The 25,343-nt window shown below is 37.8% G+C and overlaps 1 protein-coding gene and 2 non-coding genes across 3 annotated transcripts; all 3 read left to right on the forward strand.

The window, feature by feature from the left end:
* The first annotated feature begins 8,667 nt into the window (after nt 1-8,667).
* LOC129495991 (40S ribosomal protein S2-like) lies at nt 8,668-9,623 on the forward strand. The gene has a single exon (XM_055303845.1). It carries the CDS (start codon nt 8,701-8,703, stop codon nt 9,589-9,591), a length of 891 nt encoding a protein of 296 aa, XP_055159820.1. The 5' UTR covers nt 8,668-8,700; the 3' UTR covers nt 9,592-9,623.
* A 4,165-nt stretch (nt 9,624-13,788) lies between these two features.
* LOC129496493 (small nucleolar RNA U2-19) lies at nt 13,789-13,867 on the forward strand. The gene has a single exon (XR_008661782.1). It is a non-coding gene; the product is annotated as a small nucleolar RNA U2-19 (small nucleolar RNA).
* Nucleotides 13,868-14,022: 155 nt separating this feature from the next.
* LOC129496491 (small nucleolar RNA U2-30) lies at nt 14,023-14,092 on the forward strand. The gene has a single exon (XR_008661780.1). It is a non-coding gene; the product is annotated as a small nucleolar RNA U2-30 (small nucleolar RNA).
* The last annotated feature ends 11,251 nt before the right edge of the window (nt 14,093-25,343 follow it).

Raw genomic sequence — 25,343 nt, forward strand, 5'->3', positions numbered from 1 at the left:
ATCATTTGTCCTTCTCATTCCAGTCATTGATTTATTGGACTTTATTCTAGTGCATGGTAGGAAGGAGGGGTTTAAATGTCATGTTTTTCAATTGTTTCAACACTTTTTTTTAAGTCCGCCTTTTTCTTTCACTGATCTACAATAAAAGCCTGTCACAAATCAATTTTCCACATAGTGTGGTTCTGTTTAGGTATCCAGTTCTATTCTATTCGTCATTTTTTTCTATCCCTGAACCAGCAACACAATGCCTTAATTATTATACATTTTTAGATATTACAAGATTTTTTTGTTTGTCACTATTAGATGTCTGAATTTTAAATCAGTTTTTTAGACTGGTGGTTCATATCCATCAGCTTATTCAACTTTAGTACCAGTCTCATCCCCAGCAGCTTTTCCAGAACTACTACCCTCACCATGAAGCTCCATGAGCTTTTCCAATTCACACTTGGGCTTCTTCATCATTTTTACTTTTCTAACAAAGACATCATGGAGTGGATAAATAGATTGGCAAGCCTTTTCTATGTCTTTTTCCATATGCTGCTTGAAATTGATTTAGTGATTAATTCAAGTCATTTGTCTACACCTCTTGGGTCATGATTTCCATCATCTTTTTCCAAATTTAGCAGATCTGTTGGTGCTGAACCTAAGAGGTCTTCTAAATCTGACTGTTGTGATTTTTAGTAAAACCAACACAAAATAGATAAAGCAAATAACCAACAGTAGTCTTGACAACAACATGAGCTTCAATCAGGGTCTGCCATTTTTTGATCACGGAGCACATTTATCACAGTTTAAGATCAGTCAGGCAGTTTTTGTCCTGAACATCCTCAGTAGCAGCTTGGATTTTCTAAATGCAACTTCATCATTCTGCAGGATCAGCAAAGCTTGGTTCAAAAACACTACCCTCAAGGCCATTAGATGCAAGTTTGGATCCTTGAGTTCTTATAGCTAGTATATTTAGAATATTTCTAATACTGAACATAGCTGGTGCTTTCACATCGACCCTTTCTTTTTGACTCCCTTCTGGCCATCTTTTGTAAGGTTCTTGTTTTTTCCAACCACCATGATGCTGTTCAGGGAGCCAAAAGGCTTAATTATGATAGCTTTTTAATAAGGTAACCTGTAAGGCAAATCTTTCCACCTTGTTCTTCTTCATAAGTATATTTATGGCTCTTACATATAAATTACATAGTTTGACAATTTACACATACACAAACACACACTTATTTCATTTGGATTTTGGCTGGAATTGCATTGAATTTACAAATCATTTTGGGAAAAAATTATTTTTAAAAATATTGAGTCCTATAATCAAGAAGTATGATCATTTACTTAGATTGGGCTGTACAGTGTTGTAGAGTTCCAGGGTTGTCTTTCTCACCTAAAGATTCACTTAGATCTTTTCTCCTTTATGCTACCTTCTTCTTTCTGAGATTAATGAGAATGCTTTCAATATATCAAATTAAGAATAATGTTACCTTTCTGAGATTAATGAGAATGCTTTCAATATATCAAATTAAGAATAATGTTAGCTTTCTGAGATTAATGAGAATGCTTTCAATATATCAAATTAAGAATAATGTTAGCTGCTGTATTTGGCCTGTAACCTTTATCTGGTTAGAATGGCCCTTTTTATTTGTTTATTAAGAGGTTTCAAAATTCAAATTGTTGAATTTAATCAAACACAGTTTATTTTTAATATTAAACTAAACCTGGATTTGTGAAATAAACTCATCCTGGTAATGATGTATTATCTCCTTTGCATACTGCCAGGTTCCATTTTCTAACTGAACTTATTTAGGATTTTCACTAAGGTCATGACAGGTTGTCTATTGTCTGAGGTTATACTGATAGCAAGGTTATACTAGCTTTATTTTTTTTATTTCTTATTTTTTAAGACTTTATTTATTTATTCATGAGACACAGAAAGCGAGAGAGAGAGAGAGAGAGATAGGCAGAGACACAGGTGGAGGGAGAAGCAGGCTCCATGCAGGGAGCCCAAAGTGGGACCCGATCCTGGGTCTCTAGGATCACGCCCTGGACTGAAGGCGGCGCTAAACCGCTGAGCCACCCGGGCTGCCTTTATTTTTAAAAAGTTAGGAAGTTGACTTTTTTAAAAAATTATTTATTTATTCATTCATGGGACACACACACACACAGAGAGAGAGAGAGAGAGAGAGAGAGAGAAGAGAGAGAGAGAGAGAGGCAGAGACACAGGCAGAGGGATAAGCAGGCTCCATTCCCGGGAGCCCGACGCGGGACTCGATCAAGGCCTCCAAGATCACACCCTGGGCGGAAGGTGGTGCCAAACCGCTGAGCCACCGGGGCTGCCCAGATCTTTTTCTATTCACTTATATAATTTGTATACTACTGGAATTGTAAGGTCATTCACTGATAGAACTCTGGGTTTGAAGCTTGCTTTGCACAAATATTTTATTTTCTTATTTTTTTATCTTTTAAATAAAGATTATTTATTCATGAGAGACACACACAGAGAAGAGGCAGAGACATAGGCAGAGGGAAAGCAGGCTCCTCACAAGGAGCCCAATGCGAGACTTGATCTCGGAATACCAGGATCATGCCCTGAGCCAAAGGCAGCCGCTAAACCACTGAGCCACCCAGGTATCTCTGCACAAAAATTTTAATTTACTAACCATTTATATTATGGTTAATGAATGGTTTAAATTTACTAACCATTTATATCATGGTTACTATATTAGTAGTTATGGAACTACTATTCAGATATTCAATTTATTCTTGAGATAGGAAGAACTTCTGCAGGAAATCATATTTTCTAAAACTATCAATTTTAATCTAATTTTCAAAAACTTTACCATAAATTTATCTTTTTAATGTTGGAAGCATTTCTAAGCCCCCCTTCTCACTTCTACTATTGTTTATTTGTGCATTCTTTTTTTTTAACCAACCTTGCTAGAAGTTTGCTTTTAGTATACTTTTACTTGAGCCTTGTACAATTTTGTTTACTATGTCATTTTCTTCTCTTATTGTTTCCTTCTGTTTTGTTCATTCTGCTGTTTCTTTTCTTCTTAAATTTTATGCTTTCAGCATTCATTTTTAGCCATTCTTCACTAATAGGAGCATTTACCACAGTAAGTTTCCCTCTAAGCTCTGTTTAGCAGTTTTTCAGTTATAGAACTTCCATTTCACTTTGTGTTTCTAGTTTCAATTTTTCTGTTGAGCTTCCCCATCTGTTCAGTCACACCTCTAAGGGAAACTCCATCTTTTTCTTTAAATTCTTGAACATATTTATAATAACTGCTTTAAAGTACATTTCTATTTAGTCCAACATCCACGGTCATCTTTGTTTCTACTATTTTTTCTCTTAATGGTCATATTTCCCTTCTTCTTGAGTTACTTGTCTAGTAATTTCTCTCTTGTGTAGAACAATTTTAGCTGCTACACTGTGAAGAACTGTATTATATTTATTTAAAGTATGTTGAGTTTTGTTCTGGTAGGCTGTTCATTACAGTGTTCACCTTGATCCTATTCTGGTTTTGTCATACTCCTAGGGCATGTGATAAGATCTCTCTAGTGTGAATGGATCGAAATTCCACATTCTTCCAGCACTGACATTTGTGTTAAGTTCTCAGTCACTACTGGTAGGTCTCACCTGGGCTCACTTTACACATAGGCAAACACTTAGCCATACTCCTAATGATAACCTTCCCACAGACCTTTGAGATTCCCTCCTTCACAGCTCAACCATCTAAGGTATACTGATCCACAAATTGCAGCCATCTCAGCAGCCTTGATCCCAGGACCCTGGGATCATGATCTAAGCTGAAGACAGATGCTTAACCGACTGAGACACCGCAGGTGCCCCAAGTTTTAGGTTTTAATGTTATAGTAATGCTACAGAAAGAATTAAGTCTGAGTTCTAATCCTGACAGTACCAGTTAATATCTGGCTTTTTTTGTTTGTTTTTAGAGTTTTCAATGCTCAGAATCTCAATTTCCTTATCTACACAGTACAGATAAACACAGAATAAGCCTTCATTTAAATTTTTTCCTTCTCTTTGTAATTTTATTAGAGTTCTTTGAACACTGTTTTTCAAAAGTATTCCACTTCAAAAAACATATATTCTGCAATTTTTGGGTAGAATGTTTTATATATGCCCATTGAAACAAGCATATTAGTTTGTTTTGTTCAAATTTTCTATAATCTTGTCAATTTTGCTTTTTTGTGTGCTTGATGTATCACTGAGAAATAGGTGTTGAAATCTCTTATTATGATTGTAGGATTTGTCTCTAACTCCTTGTTCCTGGTGATTTGCTCCTTTTATCATATCTAGTGATCCTCTTTAGTCATGCTTTTTGCTTTAAAATCTTACATTTTCTGGTATTCATAGATTTATACTAGCTTTGTTTTGCTTAGTATATACCTGATATATATTTTATACTCCTTTATTTTCAATTTTCCTATATTCTTATTTATTTATTTATTTATTTTTATTTTTTTATTTATTCTTATTTTTAACTCTATATTTTGCAAAGATTAAAAAACCGTTTGTAGATATTCAGTTCAATCCTGTTTCATTACTATGAAACAGGTGTCCCCTAGCAACATGTGGTAATAATAGCTTGTGATAAAATACACTTCATCTTTCATAATAGTTTTCTCCTTTTTTGTTCCATTGTGGAAATTGATACAACACAGGGAAGATGGGTAGCTCAAGGGAAGGAAGTTATTGAGTTATTAGAAAAATAAAGTATAAGAAATGAAGAAAATTCAAGCTATGGGAGTGATCTTCAGATAAAATTAGATCTTACATGAGAGATCTAAGGATAAAAGAAAAGTTAAGGTTTACAATCTATAAGAAAGAGGAGAAAAAGCAAAAGAAAAAAAAAAGAGGGCTTCAAACTGTTCAATTTAAAGCTGGAACCAGGACAACACTTAAGATCTGACCTAAAAGGATCTGAAATACCCAAGAATAGGAAGGTAAAAGACCACTGAAAGGTTTAAATATCAGGGCGCCTGAGTGATTCAGTCAGTTAAGCATCTGCCTTCAGCTCAGGTCATGATCCTGGGGTCCTGGGATTGAGCCCCCTGCGTCAGGCTCCCTGCTCAGCAGAGAGCCTGCTTCTCTCTATCCCTCTACCCCACCCTGCTTGTACTCTCTCTTGTACACTCTATCTCAAAGAAGGACAGGACAAGGACAGGACAGGACAGGGAAAGGGAAAGGGAAAGGGAAAAGGAAAAGGAAAGGGAAAAGGAAAAGGAAAAGGAAAGGGTATAAATGTCACCCAGAATTTAAAAAGCAAGACTTAGGGATCAAGTTATAAGCATGATTTTGAATGAACCTGTATTTGCAGGGTGCCTAGGTGGCCCAGTTGGTTAAGCATCTGCCTTTGGCTCAGGTCATGATCCTGGGGTCCTGGGACTGAGCCCCCAGCATCGAGCCTGCTTCTCCCACTCCCTCTACCTCTGCTTGCGCTGTCTCTGTCAAATAAATAAATAAAATATTTTTAAAAAAGAATCTGAGGGATCCCTGGGTGGCTCAGCAGTTTAGTGCCTGCCTTTGGCCCAGGGCATGATCCTGGAGTCCCAGGATCGAGTCTCGCATCAGGCTCCCTCCACAGAGCCTGCTTCTCCCTCTGCCTGTGTCTCTGCCTCTCTCTCTCTCTCTTTCTGTGTCTATCATGAATAAATAAATAAAATATTTTTAAAAAAATCTGTACTTGCATATCTATGTGTAATCTAAACCCTGAGATTTTTATATTCAAAATGGCTGATTGTGTATGCTATGTGCTGGTCAACTATGATTCATGATTCTCCTTCCTGAACTTTATCTTCCTCCAGTATTCCTTATTTAAATAAATAACATCCACCCATTTCCGTAAGCCAGAAATCTGGAAGTCATCCTTGATTCATCTTTCCCTCACAATCAAATCCTATTGATTCTGTCTCTTAAATATCTCTTGAATCAGTTCACTTTTTCCTCCTCCTCTTTGCCAACCCTGTCATTCACTTCCTCCAATTGTCTCCTGTTTCCCCACATCTATGACTTGGGCACCATTCTGCTCAGAGTGCCTAGAATGATCTTTTAAAAATGCAAGTGATTATGTCACTTCCTGCTTAAACATATAAAACAAGAAACAAACAAAAAATTTCAATGGTTTTCCATTTCTCTCAGAATTAAGACCAATCCCTTAATAAGGTGTCTGAGATCTGGATTTTGTCTCTCTAAACTGTAGCCATGTTGGCTTTCCCTTCAGTATCTCAAAATCCATCAGCGCTATTCCCTCTGCTTAAATCACTTTCCTTACACTCTTCGCTTAGCCAACTCCTCATTTTTCTTGTTAATAGCTTTGATATATCTAAAATCTATTCCGATTCCCAATATACATTACCTAATCCCCTGTTGAAAGTTCCCATTAGCATTCTGTACTACTTTTGCATCAACTGAGTACATTTGTAAATACTTGTATAAAGTTGGTCTCCCTTGCTCTTTTATACATGAGGACTGGAACTGTCTTATCCCTCTTTGTATCTCCAGTCCCTAGCTGGAATGACCTCAACTGGTGAATGACCAACTTACTAAAAAAATGAATGAATAAATGATAATTGAGCAAAGAATTTATGATAGGGCAGAGCAGTGTAAAAACCTGTTGTCTGCAGGTCAAAATTTAAGGAAATTCTCCCTTCAGAGGAGGATTAGCAATGAAAATGGGGAACATTCTTTTCAAGGGCACCATGAATGGTTCAATTATTATTTATTCTTTCCTTTGCTCAAGTTTTTGCTGAGAAGAACGAGGCTCACAAATTTGGTATACCCAAAACATACCAGTAAAGTGCAGAAGGAAGATAATCTGTATCTCCATTTTTTTCAGATGAGGAAATTGAGATTCAGAGATCAAAATTTCTATTTACAGTCTCAGAGTAGTTTGGTGACCTGTGACTTATCATTTTCTATGTTTGATGCTGAGGTATGAACACTATTCCAAAACTCTTTTTATGATTTGATAGTCTGATACTGAAAATGTAATCATTCCGAACCCTAAAAATATTTCTAACTTAATGTCAGCATAATGCAGTAATTCTTCCTTCCTGAGGTAATGACATTCTCAAAATAGAGATTTTACCTCATATAAAATAGATTATAACTGGAGTGAACTAAATTATGAAAACAAAACTTTTTTTATGTACCATATTTCCAAGTTATCTGTGTTATGGAAGTGCAATTTGTAATTCTCTTTTCTTTGGCCACAGCTCTTCCAACATAGCTTCCCAACAGTGTCATACATTTTCTTCTTAACATTATGTTCCAGTTGTGTGACTAACACTGACAAATTTGTCTGTAACAAGAGTCTTCCTTGACCAGCCTGTCACCACTTCCCCTAAATGCAGGGTGGTTCTAAGTGAGTGATCTTTCAGAGACACTCCTCATTGGTGTCTGGGTGTTACCTCATAATCTAGCCAAATAACTTTTACAGAGTTCAGTAAACTCTTTGGGCTGAATAAGGCTGATTTCATTTTTTATTTCAATCACAATCATCTAAATTGTTAAGACTCTCTGTCATCTTAAGGAAAAACTGACAGAATTTACTCACAATGTTTGTGCAACATAGCCTAGTTGTATGGCAACAAAGTAAACCACTGAAAAAACAAATTTTTAGTGGAAGAATCATAAGTATGTGACTAAGAAAGGTCTATTCAAATTATACTTCAATTTAGCTAATTACTTAAAAAAATACTTGAAGTATTTTTAAACCAGTTCTCTAATACTCAAAACTTTTAAATTGCTTATAGATATATTTTTTTGCAGCTTATTTATTAATTTTTTTCATTCTCGATATAGGAAAATACTGTGAGAATTATTAGCAATTGAGGTTATAATTAAATGAAAGTCATCACTAAGCTTTACTTCTCAATCTGTAATTTTTATAGGGAATTTATTATATATGTCTAATCACTTTAAAGGGAATGAGAGGTATAAAAAGTAAGACAGAATTAAAAGTTCAACAAATAGGGACGCCTGTGTGGCTCAGTGGTTGAGCGTCTGCCTTTGGTTCAGGGCGTGATCCTGGAGTCCCTGGATGGAGTCCCATATCAGGCTCCCTGCATGAGCCTGTTATCCCTCTGCCTGTTTCTCTGCCTCTCTCTCTCTCTGTCTCTCATGAATAAATAAATAAAAACTCAAAAAAAAAGTTTAACAAATAAGTGGAAAGGTAAGATTAACATACATAATGCAATTATGCAGTAATGAACAACAATCCTAATCTAATGCTGGATTGTATAGGAACTAGTCAATGAGGATGTAGAGAAACAAACAAGTCAAAATATTGTTTCTGAGGAGATAAATTGGTAAAAGTTTTCCTTTTTTAAAAAAAGATTGAGAATATTTATTATATTTGTTATTTATTTAATTTTCTATCTGTTTTTCTTTTCCAAAATACTGATATAAAATCTGGATGTCAGCTTTACAACCAGTTTTATTTTTCATTTTTAATTATTTTCATAGAAAATTTGAAACTTAACACAAAAATAGGAAAATGTGTTTTTGTGTTGATATCACCAAGCCACACTAATACTTTTATTTTCTTGGGATGTTCTCCTATAAAATATATTCACAAGATATTTCTCATACCTCTCAGAATTTAACTACAGTCACCTAACAAAGGTTTCTGTGGGCATTCTATCTAAAACTGTATCATCGCTTCTTCTCCGAGAGAACACCAAATGGCGGATGACGCCGGTGCTGCGGGAGGGCCCGGAGGCCCCGGAGGCCCCGGGGGCCCCGGAATGGGAGGCCGCGGCGGCTTCCGCGGAGGCTTCGGCAGCGGCATCCGGGGCCATGGGCGTGGCCGTGGTCGAGGCTGGGGCCGGGGCCGCGGAGCTCGCGGAGGCAAGGCGGAGGACAAGGAGTGGATCCCCGTCACCAAGTTGGGCCGCCTGGTCAAGGACATGAAGATCAAGTCCCTGGAGGAGATCTATCTGTTTTCTCTGCCCATCAAGGAATCTGAGATCATTGACTTCTTCTTGGGGGCGTCCCTCAAGGATGAGGTTTTGAAAATCATGCCGGTGCAAAAGCAGACCCGTGCTGGCCAGCGGACCAGGTTCAAGGCATTTGTTGCCATCGGAGATTACAACGGACACGTGGGTCTGGGCGTCAAGTGCTCCAAGGAGGTAGCCACTGCCATCCATGGGGCCATCATCCTGGCCAAGCTTTCCATCGTCCCCGTGCGACGAGGCTACTGGGGGAACAAGATCGGCAAGCCCCACACTGTCCCATGCAAGGTGACTGATCGCTGTGGTTCTGTGCTGGTGCGTCTCATCCCTGCCCCCAGAGGCACTGGCATTGTCTCAGCCCCTGTGCCCAAGAAGCTACTGATGATGGCTGGTATTGACGACTGCTATACTTCGGCCAGGGGCTGCACTGCCACCCTGGGGAACTTTGCCAAGGCTACTTTTGATGCGATCTCCAAGACCTACAGCTATCTCACCCCTGATCTCTGGAAAGAGACTGTGTTCACCAAGTCTCCCTATCAGGAATTCACTGACCATCTTGTAAAGACCCACACCAGAGTCTCCATGCAGAGGACCCAGGCTCCAGCTGTGGCTACCACATAGTTTTATACAAGAAAAATAAAAGTGAATTAAAGCTTGTTAAAAAAAATAAATAAAAAATAAAACTGTATCATCAAGGGGCACCTGGGTGGCTCAGTACTTGAACGTCTGCCTTTGACTCAGGTCATGACCACCAGATCCTGGGATCGAGTCTCACATCAGGCTCCTTGCAAGGAGCCTCCTTCTCCCTCTGCCTATGTCTCTGTCTCTCTCTCTCTGTGTCTCTCATGAATAAATAAATAAAATCTTTTAAAAATAATTAAATAAACTGTGCCCTCAAAACTCCCTCTGCCTCTTCCGTTTCTTTTTTTCCTCACCATAACATTTATTACCTTCTAACACATTATACTTTATTTTTTTAAAAGACTTTATTTATTTATTCATAGAGACACACAGAGAGAGGGAGGCAGAGACACAGGCAGAGGGAGAAGCAGGCACCATGCAGAGAGCCCGACGTGGGACTCGATCCAGGGTCTCCAGGATCACGCCCTGGGCTGCAGGCGGTGCTAAACTGCTGTGCCACCGGGGCTGCCCTAACACATTATACTTTAAAAAAATATTTTATTTCTTACCTGTTTGCAACCCAATAAATTACATGAAGACAGGGATTATCAAATGTTATCTTCATTGTTATAGCCCAGTATTTAGAATAAGGCCTGATGCATAGAAAGGCTTACTAAATGGTCAGTGAGGGGAGCCTGGGTGGCTCAGTTGTTGGGTGCCTGCCTTTAACTCAGGTCATGATCTCAGGATCCTGGGATCAAGCACTACATCAGGATCCCTTCTTAGCAGGGAGTTTACTTCTCCCTCTGCCCCCTCCCCTACTCATGCCTGCTCATTCTCTCTCTCTCTCTCTCTCTCTCTCTCTCTCTCAAATAAATAAATAAAATCTTTTTAAAAATAAATAAATGGTCAATGAATGAATTAATATGTACTGATATGGGGAAATGTCCATGATACATTAAATTGAAAAAAAAAACATAAAAACTACAACACAAGCAGGAAAGGTGGACTTGAAAGAGGTAGTAGCATTCACCAAATATTCTGCACTTCACATTCCATATGTCTACAGCTTACTTGTAGCAGGGCAGGGCTATGATTACCAGTTCTGACTAGCAAATTGTAAGTGCTGAAGTTTAGTATATCAATTATGGGCTGAGGCAGTAAAAAAAACCGATGTGTGATTTATAGTCTTTTTGCTGCTGTGATGACTAAAAGCACCATGCATTGCAGAGTGTGACCACAACATGATAGGACCTCCATTACCCTGGGCCCCTGAGTGACTACATGGAGAAAACGCCCTGCCAATCTGCAATAAGATGTGTAGCATTAGCAAGAAGTAAATTTTTGTTGTGTTAAGTAACTGATATTTGGGTGGATTTTTTGTTATTCCAATATAATCTAGTCTATCTTGACTAACATATGTATGCAAACTAGCATTTATGAAACTTATTATACATCAGTAACTCTGCTGAATGCTTTATCTTATTAAACCCTCACTCAGCCTTGTGAACCAGTAAACTATTACTATTACTCTGAAATGAGGAAACTGAGGCAGTGTGAGGACCAATAACTTGTTCAGGGTAGCCAGCTAAATGGAAAAGCTGGAAATGGAAACCAGGCAGTCTAGATTAAGATCTACCAAACTGTTAATAGTAGTTATCTCTGAGGGCAGGATTATGGGGAGTGATCATTCTTTGTTCTTTGTTTCCATAATGTTACAAATCTTAAAATAATCATTCATTCCTTTGCAGTAAGCAATAAATAACAAATATGTAGATAAACTCTATGTTGGATACTTAAAGACTAAATTTAGAGATGGAAGTCAAATGACACTGGAGAATGGAATAATCAAGGAATGCCTAAAAATGACTCTGCCACCCATAGCCAATACCTGATTTTTATAGGTGAATTCCAGAAAATAAGGTGAATCATACCATATTTCACAATTAATTTGGTTTAGTTTTGGAGTGGGGGCTGGGGGTAGGGGGAATACCTCTGTATATTTTAACTTACAGCAAGGAAGGAATTAATAAAACGGCCATGCCCACAACAGGATGAACGTTGTAGTTCTGGAAATGTTTTTCAGGTTTTCTAGTACTTAATAGCACTCTTTAAAATAAAAGTAATAATAACAAAACAATTCCTTATGGCTAAAATGGCCTTATTAAATGCACATTTTAAATGTTCTTGGGATGTCTGGGTGGCTCAGCAGTTGAGCATCTGCTTTTGGCTCAGGGCGTGATTCTGGAGTCCCAGGATTGAGTCCTGCATAGGGCTTCCTGCATGGAGCCTGCTTCTCCCTCTCTCTGTCTCTCATGAATAAATAAATAAAATCTCTAAAAAAATGTTCTATTCAATCCTATTTAAACAAAATACATATGGCATATTACATAATAATCAATTGTAAATGTACTTTTTTCTGGCTGCCCAGGATCTGAATTTGGGAATTCAGCAATGTATAACTCTTTTTTTTTTAAAGATTTAATTTATTTATTCATGACGACACAGACAGAGAGAGAGAGAGAGAGAGAGAGAGAGAGAGAGAGAGGCAGAGACACAGGCAGAGGGAGAAGCAGGCTCCATGCAGGGAGCCTGACGTGGGACTCGATCCTGGGTCTTCAGGATCATGTCCTGGGCTGAAGGCGGCGCTAAGCCACTGAGCCACCTGGGCTGCCCAAGCAAGGTATAACTCTTGACAGGAGGAAACTTAAAAACCAAAATGCTGGTTGCCCCAGACTCTGGGCAGCTAGCTGTTCTGGGTTGCCTAGACCCTCTTGGCTTCTCTTATTTTCTGAGCCTGTTGGTTCTCCAGCCTCCTCACTGATTCTGTAAACTAATGATCAACCCTCTACAGTTGGTTTCTTTTGCTTGGAAGCAAGACCCTGACAACCTAGCAGTAGCTAGAGACAAGTATATAATATGAAGGCACAGTATCCAGGTGAAAATGAGCCACCTTTGAAGGTCAAAACAACAAGACATATGTTGTTATCTATGATAGTAAGTACCATAAATGTACTTTGATTAGATTATTATTTTTCTAATATTCAGCTATATACAGAAAAATTCCCTCTGAGAGACATCCAGAAACTAGCTGAGTAACTCTTACACATCAAGCAAAGGAGAAAAACTCACATTGAAGTGAGTAGGACAGCCTCACATACAATCTCATCATCCACCTCAACCCTGGCACAGGGAACTCACAACTCAGAGCTTCTCTCTGAGGAGTGAAAGGTATGAACCCCACAGCTGGTACCACAACTCTGAAGACTTCCACCTGAAAAATGGACTCCCAAAGCATCTACCTTTGAAAGCCAGTGGGATTTGCACCTATGAGATCCATAGTCTATAATGAACTAATAGACAGTTCATGAAGGGTTTCTGTGGTTTATCCCCCAAGGCCCAGCATAGAGGCAGCAGACTGAAACAAACCCAGTCTTTCCATGAAAGAAACTATTTGCTTACCTTAAAAGCCTTGGGGGCATGTGTCTAATTTAATACTATCCAGACATTGGAGGCTGGTACGTGCATATTCCTGTTCTCCCTCAGGCCATCAGTCTCCCAGAAAGGAGCTCGTCCACATGTCTGATGCCCCAGTTTTTGTAGCTGCTGCCCAGAGGGAGCCCCATAATGGGGCTTATGTTTGTGGGTACCATAGCACTGTAACAAATAGAGAAACAGTTCTTAACCAGATATCCCTTCACTGCACACTGCAGAAATAGCAGATTGAAACATGTAGTCTTTTTGTGAAAGAGGCCTATTAGTTTATCTTTTTTCTTTCTTTTTTGCCTATTAGCTTATTATCTTAATAGCTGAGGCCTGAGGGTCAAGCTTCTATTTTAACAACCATCCAGGGACCAATTGCCATCCTCTCCAGAAACCAGTAAGGCCAACAAGCACCATCACTATGCTCTCCCCTCTGCCCCACTCCAGACTGCCAATGTTTTTGAGAAAGGAGCTTACGCACATGTCTGCCACCTTGGTTTTTGTGACTGCCACCCAAAAGACACATCTCTTGATAACTGGGCACTAGTGGCCACTGGGGCTTGTATTCATTATTCAGTAGGATGGTAGCAAACAAAGAAACAGTTCTTAACGGCCTATCGCCCCAGGGTTTGACGTGCATCAGGAGCAGACAGAAATAAACATCTCCTAGTCTGCCCCTGAAGGAAGTATATTTAAATTATTTAAAAGGAAGTGGATCAATGATGAAAATATCCTAATCTGAGCATCAGAGGCCTTCCAGTCTGTCTAATGCATGATCTTTATAATTCTAAGAAGTAAAAGTAATTTAAAACAATAAGGGCTTATGTCTAGAGTTAGGAATGTGCATGCACGCGTTTATAAGGTGATAGTGTATAATTGAGAACTTGTTGATGGATGAATGAGATAAGGTGGGGGGTGATGTGTGTGTATGAAAGACTGATCAGTTCTGATCAATTACTAAAAAGTTTTACTACAGACTTTTATAATTATGAGGGTTTCTACACTTGATCTGAGATCAGAATGAAAAAAAATTTTTTAAGATTTTTAATCTACTTATTCATAAAACACACACACACACAGAGGCAGAGACACAGGCAGAGGGAGAAGCAGGCTCCATGCAGGGAGCCCGACGTGGGACTTGATCCCGGGTCCCCAGGATCACACTCTGGGTTGAAGGTGACACTAAACCGCTGAGCCACCGGGGCTGCCCTGAAAAATTTTTTAAAAGAAAGGAAAAGAAAAAGTTCCCTAAGGGTCTCACTTCTAATTAGTCTGCATTTAGTGCTGAAATCCTCCCCTTTGGGACACTGACTAATACTGGCACACCCTCAACTACTGGGAACCATTAAGAACATAAAAGGACACATGGACAATCACAAAGTTGGAAGAAAACCATGAGGAGCTCAGGACTGAATAATAAGGTTCACCCCTTCAAGACTGAGAAAGGTGGTTGTTTCATCTAATGCAAACCAAGAAAGCCAAGAAAACTGAATGGAGGAACATGTTCCAAACAAAAGAACAAGATAAAACCTAAGAAAAATACCTTAATGAAATAGAGATAAGTGATTCACCTGACAAAAAGTTCAAAATAATGGTCATAAAGATGGTTGCTGAGGTCAGGAGAACAATGCATGAACAAAATGAGAATTTCATCAAAGAGACAGAAAATATAAGAAAGTACCAAACAAATCACAGGGCTAAAGAATTCCATAATTGAACTAAAAACTCAATAGAAGGTTTTTCTAGCAGATGAAATGGAAGAAAAATCAGCAAACTCTAAAAAAGAGCAGATTTCATCCAATAAGAGGTTCAAAAAGAAAAAAAAAGGAAAAGAATAAAGATAGCTTAAGGGACTATTGGGACAACGTCAAGAGGCCTGATATACACACTATAGGGGTCCCAAAAGGAGAAGAAAGAGAGAAAGGGGCAGAAAATTTTTTTAAAGAAATAATAGTTGACAACTTCCCCAACCTGAGGAAGGAAACAGACATTCAGATCCAGGAAGTTCTAAAGAAGAGGAATCCAAAGAGATCCATACCAACATAAACTATAATTATCAAAAGTCAAAGACAAGGAAAGAGTAAGAAACAGCAAGAGAAAGACAACTTGCTATGTATAAGGAAACCCCCATAAGCCTATCAATAAGGGGCATCTGGGTGGTACACTCAATTAAGCATCTGACTCTTGGTTTCAGTTCAGGTCATGATCTCAAGGTTGTGAGATCAAACCCTTCATTCAGTTCCACACTCAGCACAGAGTCTGCTTGAGATTCTCCCTCCCTTTCCTTTTGCCCCTCTCCCTCATGCACACACACACACACACACACACACACACACACACTCTCTCTCTCTCTCTCCTAAAATAAATAAATCTTTTTTAAAAAACACTACAAGTTTTTTCAACACAAACCTTGTAGGTCAGAAAGGAGTATCATGATATATTCACTGAGCTGAAAGAAAAAAATCTGTCAACCAAAAATACTCTACCTGGCAAAACTATCCTTCAAAAGTGAAGGAAAGATAAAGAGTTATTCAGACAAGCAAAAGCTGGAGTTCAGCACCACTATATTGAACTCACAAGAAATGTTAAAGGAATTTCTTTAAGCTGAAATGAAAGGAGGCTAATTAATAACAGGAAAACATGACAGTATATATTTCACTGGTAAAGGTAAATATATAGTTAAATTCAGAATAATCAAATGTAATAGTGGTAGGTTAATCACTTATAGATCTAGTATGAAGGTTAAAAGACCAAAGTAGTAAAAATAGCTATAACTACAATAATTTGCTAATGGACACACAGATAAAAGATGTATATTATTTTTTTAAAGATTGATTGATTGGGATGCCTGGGTGGCTCAGCAGTTGGGTATCTGCCTTTGTCTCAGGGCTTGATCCTGGGGTCCTGGGATTGAGTCCTGCATTGGGCTCCCTGCATGGAGCCTGCTTCTCCCTCTGCCTACATTTCTGCCTCTCTCTGTGTGTGTCTCATGAATAAATAAAATCTTTTTTTTTTTTAAAAAAGATTGATTGCTAAGGAGCCCATTTAAGATTCTCTCTCCCTTTTCCCCTTGCCCCTCCATCATGCTTTCTCTCTAAAATAAAGACATCTTTAAGAAAATGTAAATAGACTAAATTCTCCAATCAAAAGACACAAAGTGGCTGAACAGATTTTTTTTTTTTAAATATATGGCCTAACCATATGCTACCTATAAGGCACTCACTTCAACTTTAAGGACACACACAGACTAAAGGGAAGGAATGTGAAAAGATAGTTTATGCAAATGGAAACCAAAGGAAAGCTGAAATAGTTATACTTATATCAGAAAAAAAAAAGACTAAGACAAACTTATAATGAGACAAAGAAGTTCATTATATAATGATAAAGAGGTCAATTCAATAAGATTATATAACATTTGTAAATTCACATATACTCAACCTAGAAGCAACTAAATATACAAAGCAAACATTAATTGACCTAAAGGGAGAAGTACACAGCAATATAATAATAGTAATAATACTTCATTGTCATCATTGGATAGATCATCCAGACAGAAAATCAATAAAGAAACATTAGACTTAACATGTTAAGCCAGATGGACTTAACAAATATTTACAGAACATTCCATCCAAAAGCAGGAGAATACACATTTTTCTCCAGCACATATGGAACAATCTCCAGGATAGGTCACATGTTAGGCCACAAAATAAGTCTTAATAAATTTAAGACGACTGAAGTGTGCCTGGGTGACTCAGTTGGTTAAGCATCTGACTCTTATTTCAGCTCAGGTCACGATCTCAGGGTTGTGAGATCAAGTTCTGTGTTGGGCTCCATGCTTAGCACTGGCTTAGATTCTCTCCCTCTGTAACTTCCCCACCTCGAATCAAGTGCACAGTCTCTCTCTCAAAAAAATAAAAATTTAAGAAGACCAAAATCATATCAAGCATTTTTTTTTCCAATCACAATGGTATGAAACTAGAGAACAATTACAAGAAGAAAACTGGAAAATTGACAAATACATGGAGATTAAACAACATGCTAACAAACAACAGGTCAAAGAAGAAATAAAAATAGAACTCAAATCTTGAGACAAATGAAAATGGGAATATAACATACCAGAATTTATGGGATGCAGCAAAAATAGTTCTAAAAGGGAAGGTCACAGTGATAAAACCTACACTAAGAAATAAAAAAGACGGGATCCCTGGGTGGCGCAGCGGTTTGGCGCCTGCCTTTGGCCCAGGGCGTGATCCTGGAGACCGGGGATCGAATCCCACGTCAGGCTCCCGGTGCATGGAGCCTGCTTCTCCCTCTGCCTGTGTCTCTGCCTCTCTCTCTCTCTGTATGACTATCATAAATAAATAAAAAAAAATTAAAAAAAAAGAAATAAAAAAGACGCTGAGTCAAGGCTTTGTACCATTCCCCATGATCTCCTTATTTGCTGCAAATAAAGTTTTCTTTGTGTAACCAATTAAAAACAAAACAAAAACAAAGAAACAACAACAATAAAGGAATAAGAAAAACCTCAAATAAACAACCTAATTTTACATCTTCAGGAACTAGAAAAAGAACAAATTAAGACCAAGTTAGTAGAAGGAAGGAAATAAAAAATATCAGAGTAGAAACAAATGAAGCAGAGACTAAAAAGACAATAGAAAAGATCAATGAAACCAAAAGCTGGGTTTCGAAAAAATAAACATTTAGCTAGACTCACCAGGGAAAAAAAAAAGAGAGAAAACTAAAAAAAATCAGAAATGAAAGAGACATTACAACTAATACAACAGAAATACAAACAATCATAAAAGACTACTATGATCTATGCCAGCAAACTAGATAATGCAGAAAAAAATGGATACATTCCTAAAAACATACAATCTGTAAAAACTGAATTATGAATTAATAGAAAATCTGAAGACTAATTACCAGTAAGGAAACTGAATCAGTAACATCCAACAAAGTCCAGATGGCTCCCCTGGTGAATTCTACCAAATGTTTAAAGAATTAATACCAATCCTTCTCAAACACTTCCAAAAAAGTGAAGAGATGGAAATACTTCCAAACTCATCTTATGAAGCCAGTATTAAATATCAAAACGAAATAAAGGCATTACAAGAAAAGGAAATTATAGGTCAATTTCCTGATGAATGTAGATGCAAAACTCTTCAACAAAATATTAGCAAATCGAATTAAACAATACACTAAAAGGTTCATAGACTGGGAAGCGGGTTTTATTCCTGGGATGCAAGGATGTTTCACCATCAATCAAGATGATATAGAACATTAACAAAGTTAAGGATAAAAATCATCTAAGCATCTTAATAGATTCAGAAAAAGGATTTGACAAAAGGCAACATCACTTTCATCTAAAATAGTACTGGGAGAGGGTACCTGGGTGGCTCAGTTGGTTGACTGTCCATCTCCTGGTTTTGCCTTGGGTCATAATCTCAGGGTCATGAGGTTGAGCCCTGCATCAGGCTCCGCCCTCACTCCCTCTCCCTCTGTTCCTTCCCCATTTGTGCTCTCCTTCTCTCTCTCAAATAATTGAATTGAATTGAATTGAATTGAATAGTACTAGCTGTCCTAGCTAAAGCATTTATGAAAGATAGATAAAGTGCATCCAAATCAGAAAAGAAGTAGACTGTCTCTATATGCAGATGACATGATACTATATATAGAAAAACCCTAAAAACTTCACCAAAAAAACTATCAGAATAAACAAATTCAATAAAGTTGTAGAATACAAAATTAATACCCTAAGTCAATTGTGTTTCTATACACTAATAATAAACTACCTGAAAGAGAAATTAAAAATACAGCTTCACTTAAAATTGCTTCAAAAGAATAAAATGCCTAGGAATATATTTAACCAAGGAGGTGAAAGACCTATACACTGGAAACTATAAGACACTGATGAAATAAATTGAAAAAGTCACAAATAAATGGAAAGATACTCCATGCCCATGGACTGGAAGAATTAATACTGTTAGAATGTCTACTCACCCCAAGTAATCTACAGATTCAATGCAATCCCTATCAAAATTCTAGCAGCATTTTTCACAGAAATGAAGCAAACCATTGTGGAGAAGGGTAAGAGACAGACTAGCATACAGGGGAGTGCACGGGAAAGATGATTCCCCATAGCAATTGGTTTGGGAAGTGAGCGGGGCTGAATCTTGTGAGTTCTTGCAATCAGTGGTGGTTAAGGCCTAAAGTTTTAAAGGTCTGCAAGTTGGCTCTAAGAGAGCCCTAAGATATTGGGGCTGCTCTTAGAGAGAAGGCAGGGAAAACAACCTGTGACATACAGCATGGAAACAGTAATCTGAAGAGTTCCTAGGGTACATAGTGGGGAGGTTATTTGCTCTTCTTCAAGAGGCAACAGTCATGGAGAGACCCTTCTGGGAGCAAAGGACATGGCAGGTGCCGTTTCCCTCTCATTCCCCAGCATAAGCACAGGGCCATCTGTGGGAACCAAGAGAGCACCAATACTCATTACCTATCTTGCTATACCAAGCCCCATCCCCCCAAGCTCTGGTGGAATCACCCTTCTCAGACATGTTTACCTCAGGCACAGCAAGGTGGACCCCCTTGCCCAGAAGATTGGCCCAAACCCCAGCCACACCCTGTCTTCCAACTCTGGTTTCCAGGGTCTCAGTTCTGGCAGCTGGTCTCAGTTCACAAGCAGACAAGAGCACACCCAGTTAAAACACCATATTCAGGCCAGGGACCAACCACTGACCACAACAGGCAGACAGCCTCTGCAGACGACTAACCTTAAGGAAAAAAATGGCCATGATACAATAGAAGAGCCCACAAAGCACATATTAAAGACATTCTCAGAAGTACCAGGCCCTGGGGAACAGAGGACACCACATGGCAGGGTATTACAGGATCAATTTTTCATAAGTCCATTACCCTTTAGAATAGAAGTACCTGACTTTCCTAACACACAGAAGTAGGCCCAGAGACTTAGACAAACCGATTAAGACAGAGGAATTTGTCCCAAATGAAAGAACAGGACAAGGCCACAGCCAGAGGTCTAAATGAAACAGATATAAGTAACATGCCTGATGGAGAATTTGAAGCAATGATCATAAGGATACTTACTGGACTTGAGAAAAGGAATGAAGACATGACTGAGACTCTTATCACAGGATAAAGAATAACAAAGCTGAAATAAAGGCTCAATAAATGAGTTGAGAAACATGCTTGATAGGATGAACAGCAGGATGAAAGATACAGAAGAACAAATTAATAGCCTAGAAATGACCTAGAAAATTGAGTAATGGAAAGCAATCAAGCTGAACAAAAGAAAGAAAAAAAATTATGCAAAACAAGAAAAGAATTAGGGAACTCAGGATGCCTGGGTGGCTCAATGGTTGAGCAACTTGCCTTTAGCTCAGGGCATGGTCCTGGAGTCCCGGGATCGAGTCCCACATCGGGCTTCCTGCATGGAGCCTGCTTCTCCCTCTGCCTGTGTCTCTGCCTCTCTGTGTGTCTGCCATGAATAAATAAATAAAATCTTAAAAAAACTTAAATATCCATCAACTTAATATAGACTGCTATATGGAGAAGAGGTTATATACAAGCCTAAAGTAACCATATATCAAAAACCACTAATAAGTTGTAAAGAATAAAGAGAAAGAAATCCAAACCTATCATTAAAGAAAAGCAGCAGACCATGAAAGAGAAAGACAAGAAAGGATCAGAGAAAATCTTCAGAAATAACCACGCAACAAGTAATAAAGTGGCAATAAATACATATCTATCAATGATTTCTTTGAATATAAATGGACTACATGCTCCAATAAAAAAACATAGGGTAACAGATGGATAAAACAAGACCCACCTATATGCTGCCTATAAGACTTATTTTAGACCTAAAGACACGTGTAGATTAAAAGTGAGGGGATGGAGAAACATCTATCATGCAAATGGATATCAAAAGAAAGACAGGGGATCCCTGGGTAGCTCAGCGGTTTAGCGCCTGCTTTTGGCCCAACGCATGATCCTGGAGTCCTGAGATCAAGTCCCACATTGGGCTTCCTGCATGGATCTGGCTTCTTTCTCTGCTTATGTCTCTGTCTCTCTCTCTCTCTCTCTCTCTCTCTCTGTGTCTCTCAAGAATAAAGAAATAAAATCTTAAAAAAAAAAGTCAATGTAGCAATACTTATATTGGAGAAACTAGACTTTAAAACAAAGACTACAGGGACACCTGGGTGGCTCAACGGTTGAGTATCTGCCTTTGGCCCAGGGCATGATCCTGGAGTCCCAGGATCGAGTCCCGCATGGGGCTCTCTGCATGCAGCCTGCTTCTCTCTCTGGGTCTCTCATGAATAAATAAATAAAACCTTTCAAATAAATAAATAAATAAAACAAAGACTACAACAATAGACAAAGAAGTACATTATATAATAATAAAGATGACAATCCAGCCAGAAGGTACAACAATTGTTAAGTATTTATATACCCAATACAGGAATACCCAAATACATAAAATAGTTAATAACAAACATAAAGGAACTAATCAAGAGATCATCTAAACAGAAAATCAACAAGGAAACAATGGTTTTGAATGACACACTGGACCAGATAGAATACATCTGTTAAGGTGTATTCAGAACATCCCATACTAAATAAGAATACACATTATTTTCTTTCCTTTAAAGATTTATTTTTTTTAAAGATTTTATTTATTCATGAGAGACACAGAGAGAAGCAGAGACATAGACAGGCTCCGTATAGGGAGCCTGATGTGAGACTCGATCCTTGGACCCTGGGATCATGTCCTGAGCCATCCAGGCATCCCTAAAGAGAAAACACAAGAGGGAGGGGCAAAGAAGGAGGGAGAGAGAGAGACATTCTCAAGCTGACTTTGTAGTGAGCGTGGAACCCAGTGCATGGCTCAATACCACGATACTGAGATCAAAATCTGATCTTGATTTTGACCTGAGCCGAAATCAAGGGTCAGCCACATAACCAACTGAGCCATCCAGGTACCCCTACACATTCTTTTCAAGTCCACATGGAACACTCTCCAGAATAGATCACATATTAGCTCACAAAAAAGAAGCCTCCACAAATTCAAGATTTAAGTCATATCATGCATGTTTTCTGACCACAATGGCTAGAAGTCAACCACAAGAAAATATCTGGAAGACCACAAATACATGGAGGTTAAATAAGATGCTACTAAACAATGAATGGGTCAACCAAAAATAAAAGAAGAAATTTAAAAGTACATGGAAACAAATTAAAAAGAAAATACAATGGGTCAAAACCCTTGGGATGCAGTGAAAGCAATTCTGAGGGAAGTGTATAGCAATACAGGTCTACTTCCAGAATCAGGAAAATTCTCAAGCAACCTAACTTTACACATAAAGGAGCTAAAAAGAACAACAAACAAAACCTAAAACCAGCAGAAGGAAGGAAACAGTAAGGAATAGAAAATAATATAGAAACTAAAAAAACAATAGGACAGATCAATGAAACCAGAAACTGGTTCTTTAAAAAAAATCAATAAAGGGGCATCTGGTACAGTTGGTTAGGTGTCTGACTCTTGGTTTCAGCTCAGGTAGTGATCTTGGGGTCACAGTTGGTTAGGTGTCTGACTCTTGGTTTCAGCTCAGGTAGTGATCTTGGGGTCGTGGGATCAAGCCCTGTGTTGGGCTCCACACTCAGCGTGGAGTTGCTGAGCTTCTCTCTCCCTCTCCCCCTCTTCCTTATGCTTCCTTGCTCTCTGTCTTTCTCTAAAATAAATAAATAAATCTTTTTAAAAAATCAATAAAATTGATAAACCTCTACCCAGACCTATCAAGAAAAAGAGACAAATGACTAAAATAAATAATATGAGATAAGAGAGGAGAAATAACAACACCACAGAAATAAAAACAATTAAAAGAAAATATTATGAAAAACTGTATGCCAACAAACTGGACAACCTAGAAATTCCTAGAAACATATAACCTCCCAAACAGGATCAGGAAGAAATAGAAAATTTGAACAGATCAAATTCTTTAAAGAATTTTAAAGAAAATTCTTTACCAGTAAAGAAACTGAATCACCAGGGACACCTGAGTGACTCAGCAGTTGAGCTTCTGCCTTCAGCTCAGGGAGTGATTCCGGGGTCCTGGTTTGAGTCCCACGTTGGTCCCCACAGGGAGGCTGCTTCTCCCTCTGCCTGTGTCTCTGGCTCTCTGTGTCTCTCATGAATAAATGAATACAATCTTTAAAAAAAGATTAAAAAAAAAAAGAAATTGAATCACTAATCAAAAAACTCCCAACAAACAAAAGTCCAATGGCTTCACAGGTGAGTTCTACCCAACATTTAAAGAAGAGTTAATACCTATTCTTCTCAAACTATTACAAAAAATAGAAAAGGAAGGAAAAGTTCCAAATTCATCTATGAGATCAACATAACCCTGATTCTAAAACCAGATAAAGACACCACACACAACACACACACACACACACAAAAAAAAAAAAAAGAGAGAGAGAGAGAGAGAGAGAGAGAGAACTATAGGCTAATTCTCTGATGAACATAGATGTAAAAATGTTCGACAAAATGCCACCAAACCAAATCCAACAATATATTTTAAAAAGTCTTTCACCACAATCAAGTGAGATTTATTTCTAGGTTGCAAGGGTGGTTCAATATTTGCACATCAATCAATGTGATACATTATTACATCAATAAGAGAAAAGATAAAAATCATATGATCATTTCAATAGATGCAGATAAAGCATCTGACAATGTATAACATCCATTCATGATAAAAATCCTCAACAAGGGAGGTTTAGAGAGAACATATTTCCAATATAATAAAGGCCATTTATGAAAAACCCACAGCTAACATCATCCTCAATAGGGAAAAACTGAGAGCATTTCCCCTAAGATCAGGAACAAGACAGGGATGTCCACTCTCACCATTTTTATTCAATATAGTACTGGAAATCCTAGCCACAGCAATCAGACAACAAAAAAATGAAAGGTATCCAAATTGGTAAGGAAGAAGCAAAACTTTCACTATTTGCAGATGACATGATATAATATATAAAAAACTCAAGACTCCACCAAAAAACTGCTAGAACTGATAAATGAATTCAGTAGTGGCAGGATACAAAATCAATGTACAGAAATCTGTTATATTTCTATGTAACAATAATGAACCAGAAGAAAGGGAAATTATGAAAACAAACCCATTTATAATTGCATCAAAAATAATAAGATATCTAGGAATAAATGTAACCAAAGAGGAAATACCTGTACTCTGAAAACCATAAAAGACTGATGAAAGAAATGGAAGACAACACAAAGAAATGGGAAGAGATTCCAAGCTTATGGATTGGAAGAATATTGTTAAAATGTCTATACTACCCCCAAACAATCTACACATTTAATGCAACTTCTCTCAAAATATGAAGAGCATTTTTTATAGAACTAAAACAATCCTACAATTTGTATGGAACCATAAAAGACCCTGAATACCCAAAGCAATTTTGAAAACTAAAGCAAGGCTTGAGGCATCACAATTTTGGACATCAAGTAATATTACAAAACTATGTAATCAAAACAGTATGGTACTGACATAAAAATAGAAATATAGATGAATAGAACAGAACAGAAAACTCAGAAATAAACCCACAATTACACAGTCAATTAATTTCTGACAAAGCATGAAAGAATATCCAATGGGAAAAAAACATTCTCTTCAACAAATGGTGTTAGGAAAACTGGACAGCTTCATAAGAAAGAATGAAATTGGACCACTTTCTTACATCATATGCAAAAATAAATTCCAAATGGATTAAAGACCTAAATGTGAGACCTGAAACCATAAGAACCCTAAAGGAGAACACAGGCAGTAACATCTTCGACACTGGCTGTACAAACTTTTTTCTAGATAGGTCCCCTGAGGCAACAGAAACAAAAATAAAAATAAACCATTGGGACTACATTAAAATAAAAAGCTTCTGCACAGTGAAGGAAACAGTCAACAAAACTAAAAGGCAAACAAACAAACAAACAAAAACTAAAAGGCAACCTTCAGAGTGGGAGAAGATATCTGCAAGTGACATATCTGATAAAGGGCTGGTACCTAAAATATATAAAGAACTTACACAATTCAATATCCAAAAAACAAACAGCCCAATTTAAAAATGGGTAGAAGACATGAACAGACATTTTTTCAAAGATATATAGATGGCCAACTTTCACATGAAAAGATGTTCATCAACATCTAACCATTAGGGAAATGCAAATCAAAACTACA

This window comes from Nyctereutes procyonoides, unplaced genomic scaffold (assembly GCF_905146905.1).
Source record: "Nyctereutes procyonoides isolate TBG_1078 unplaced genomic scaffold, NYPRO_anot_genome, whole genome shotgun sequence".
Lineage (NCBI taxonomy): Eukaryota > Metazoa > Chordata > Mammalia > Carnivora > Canidae > Nyctereutes > Nyctereutes procyonoides.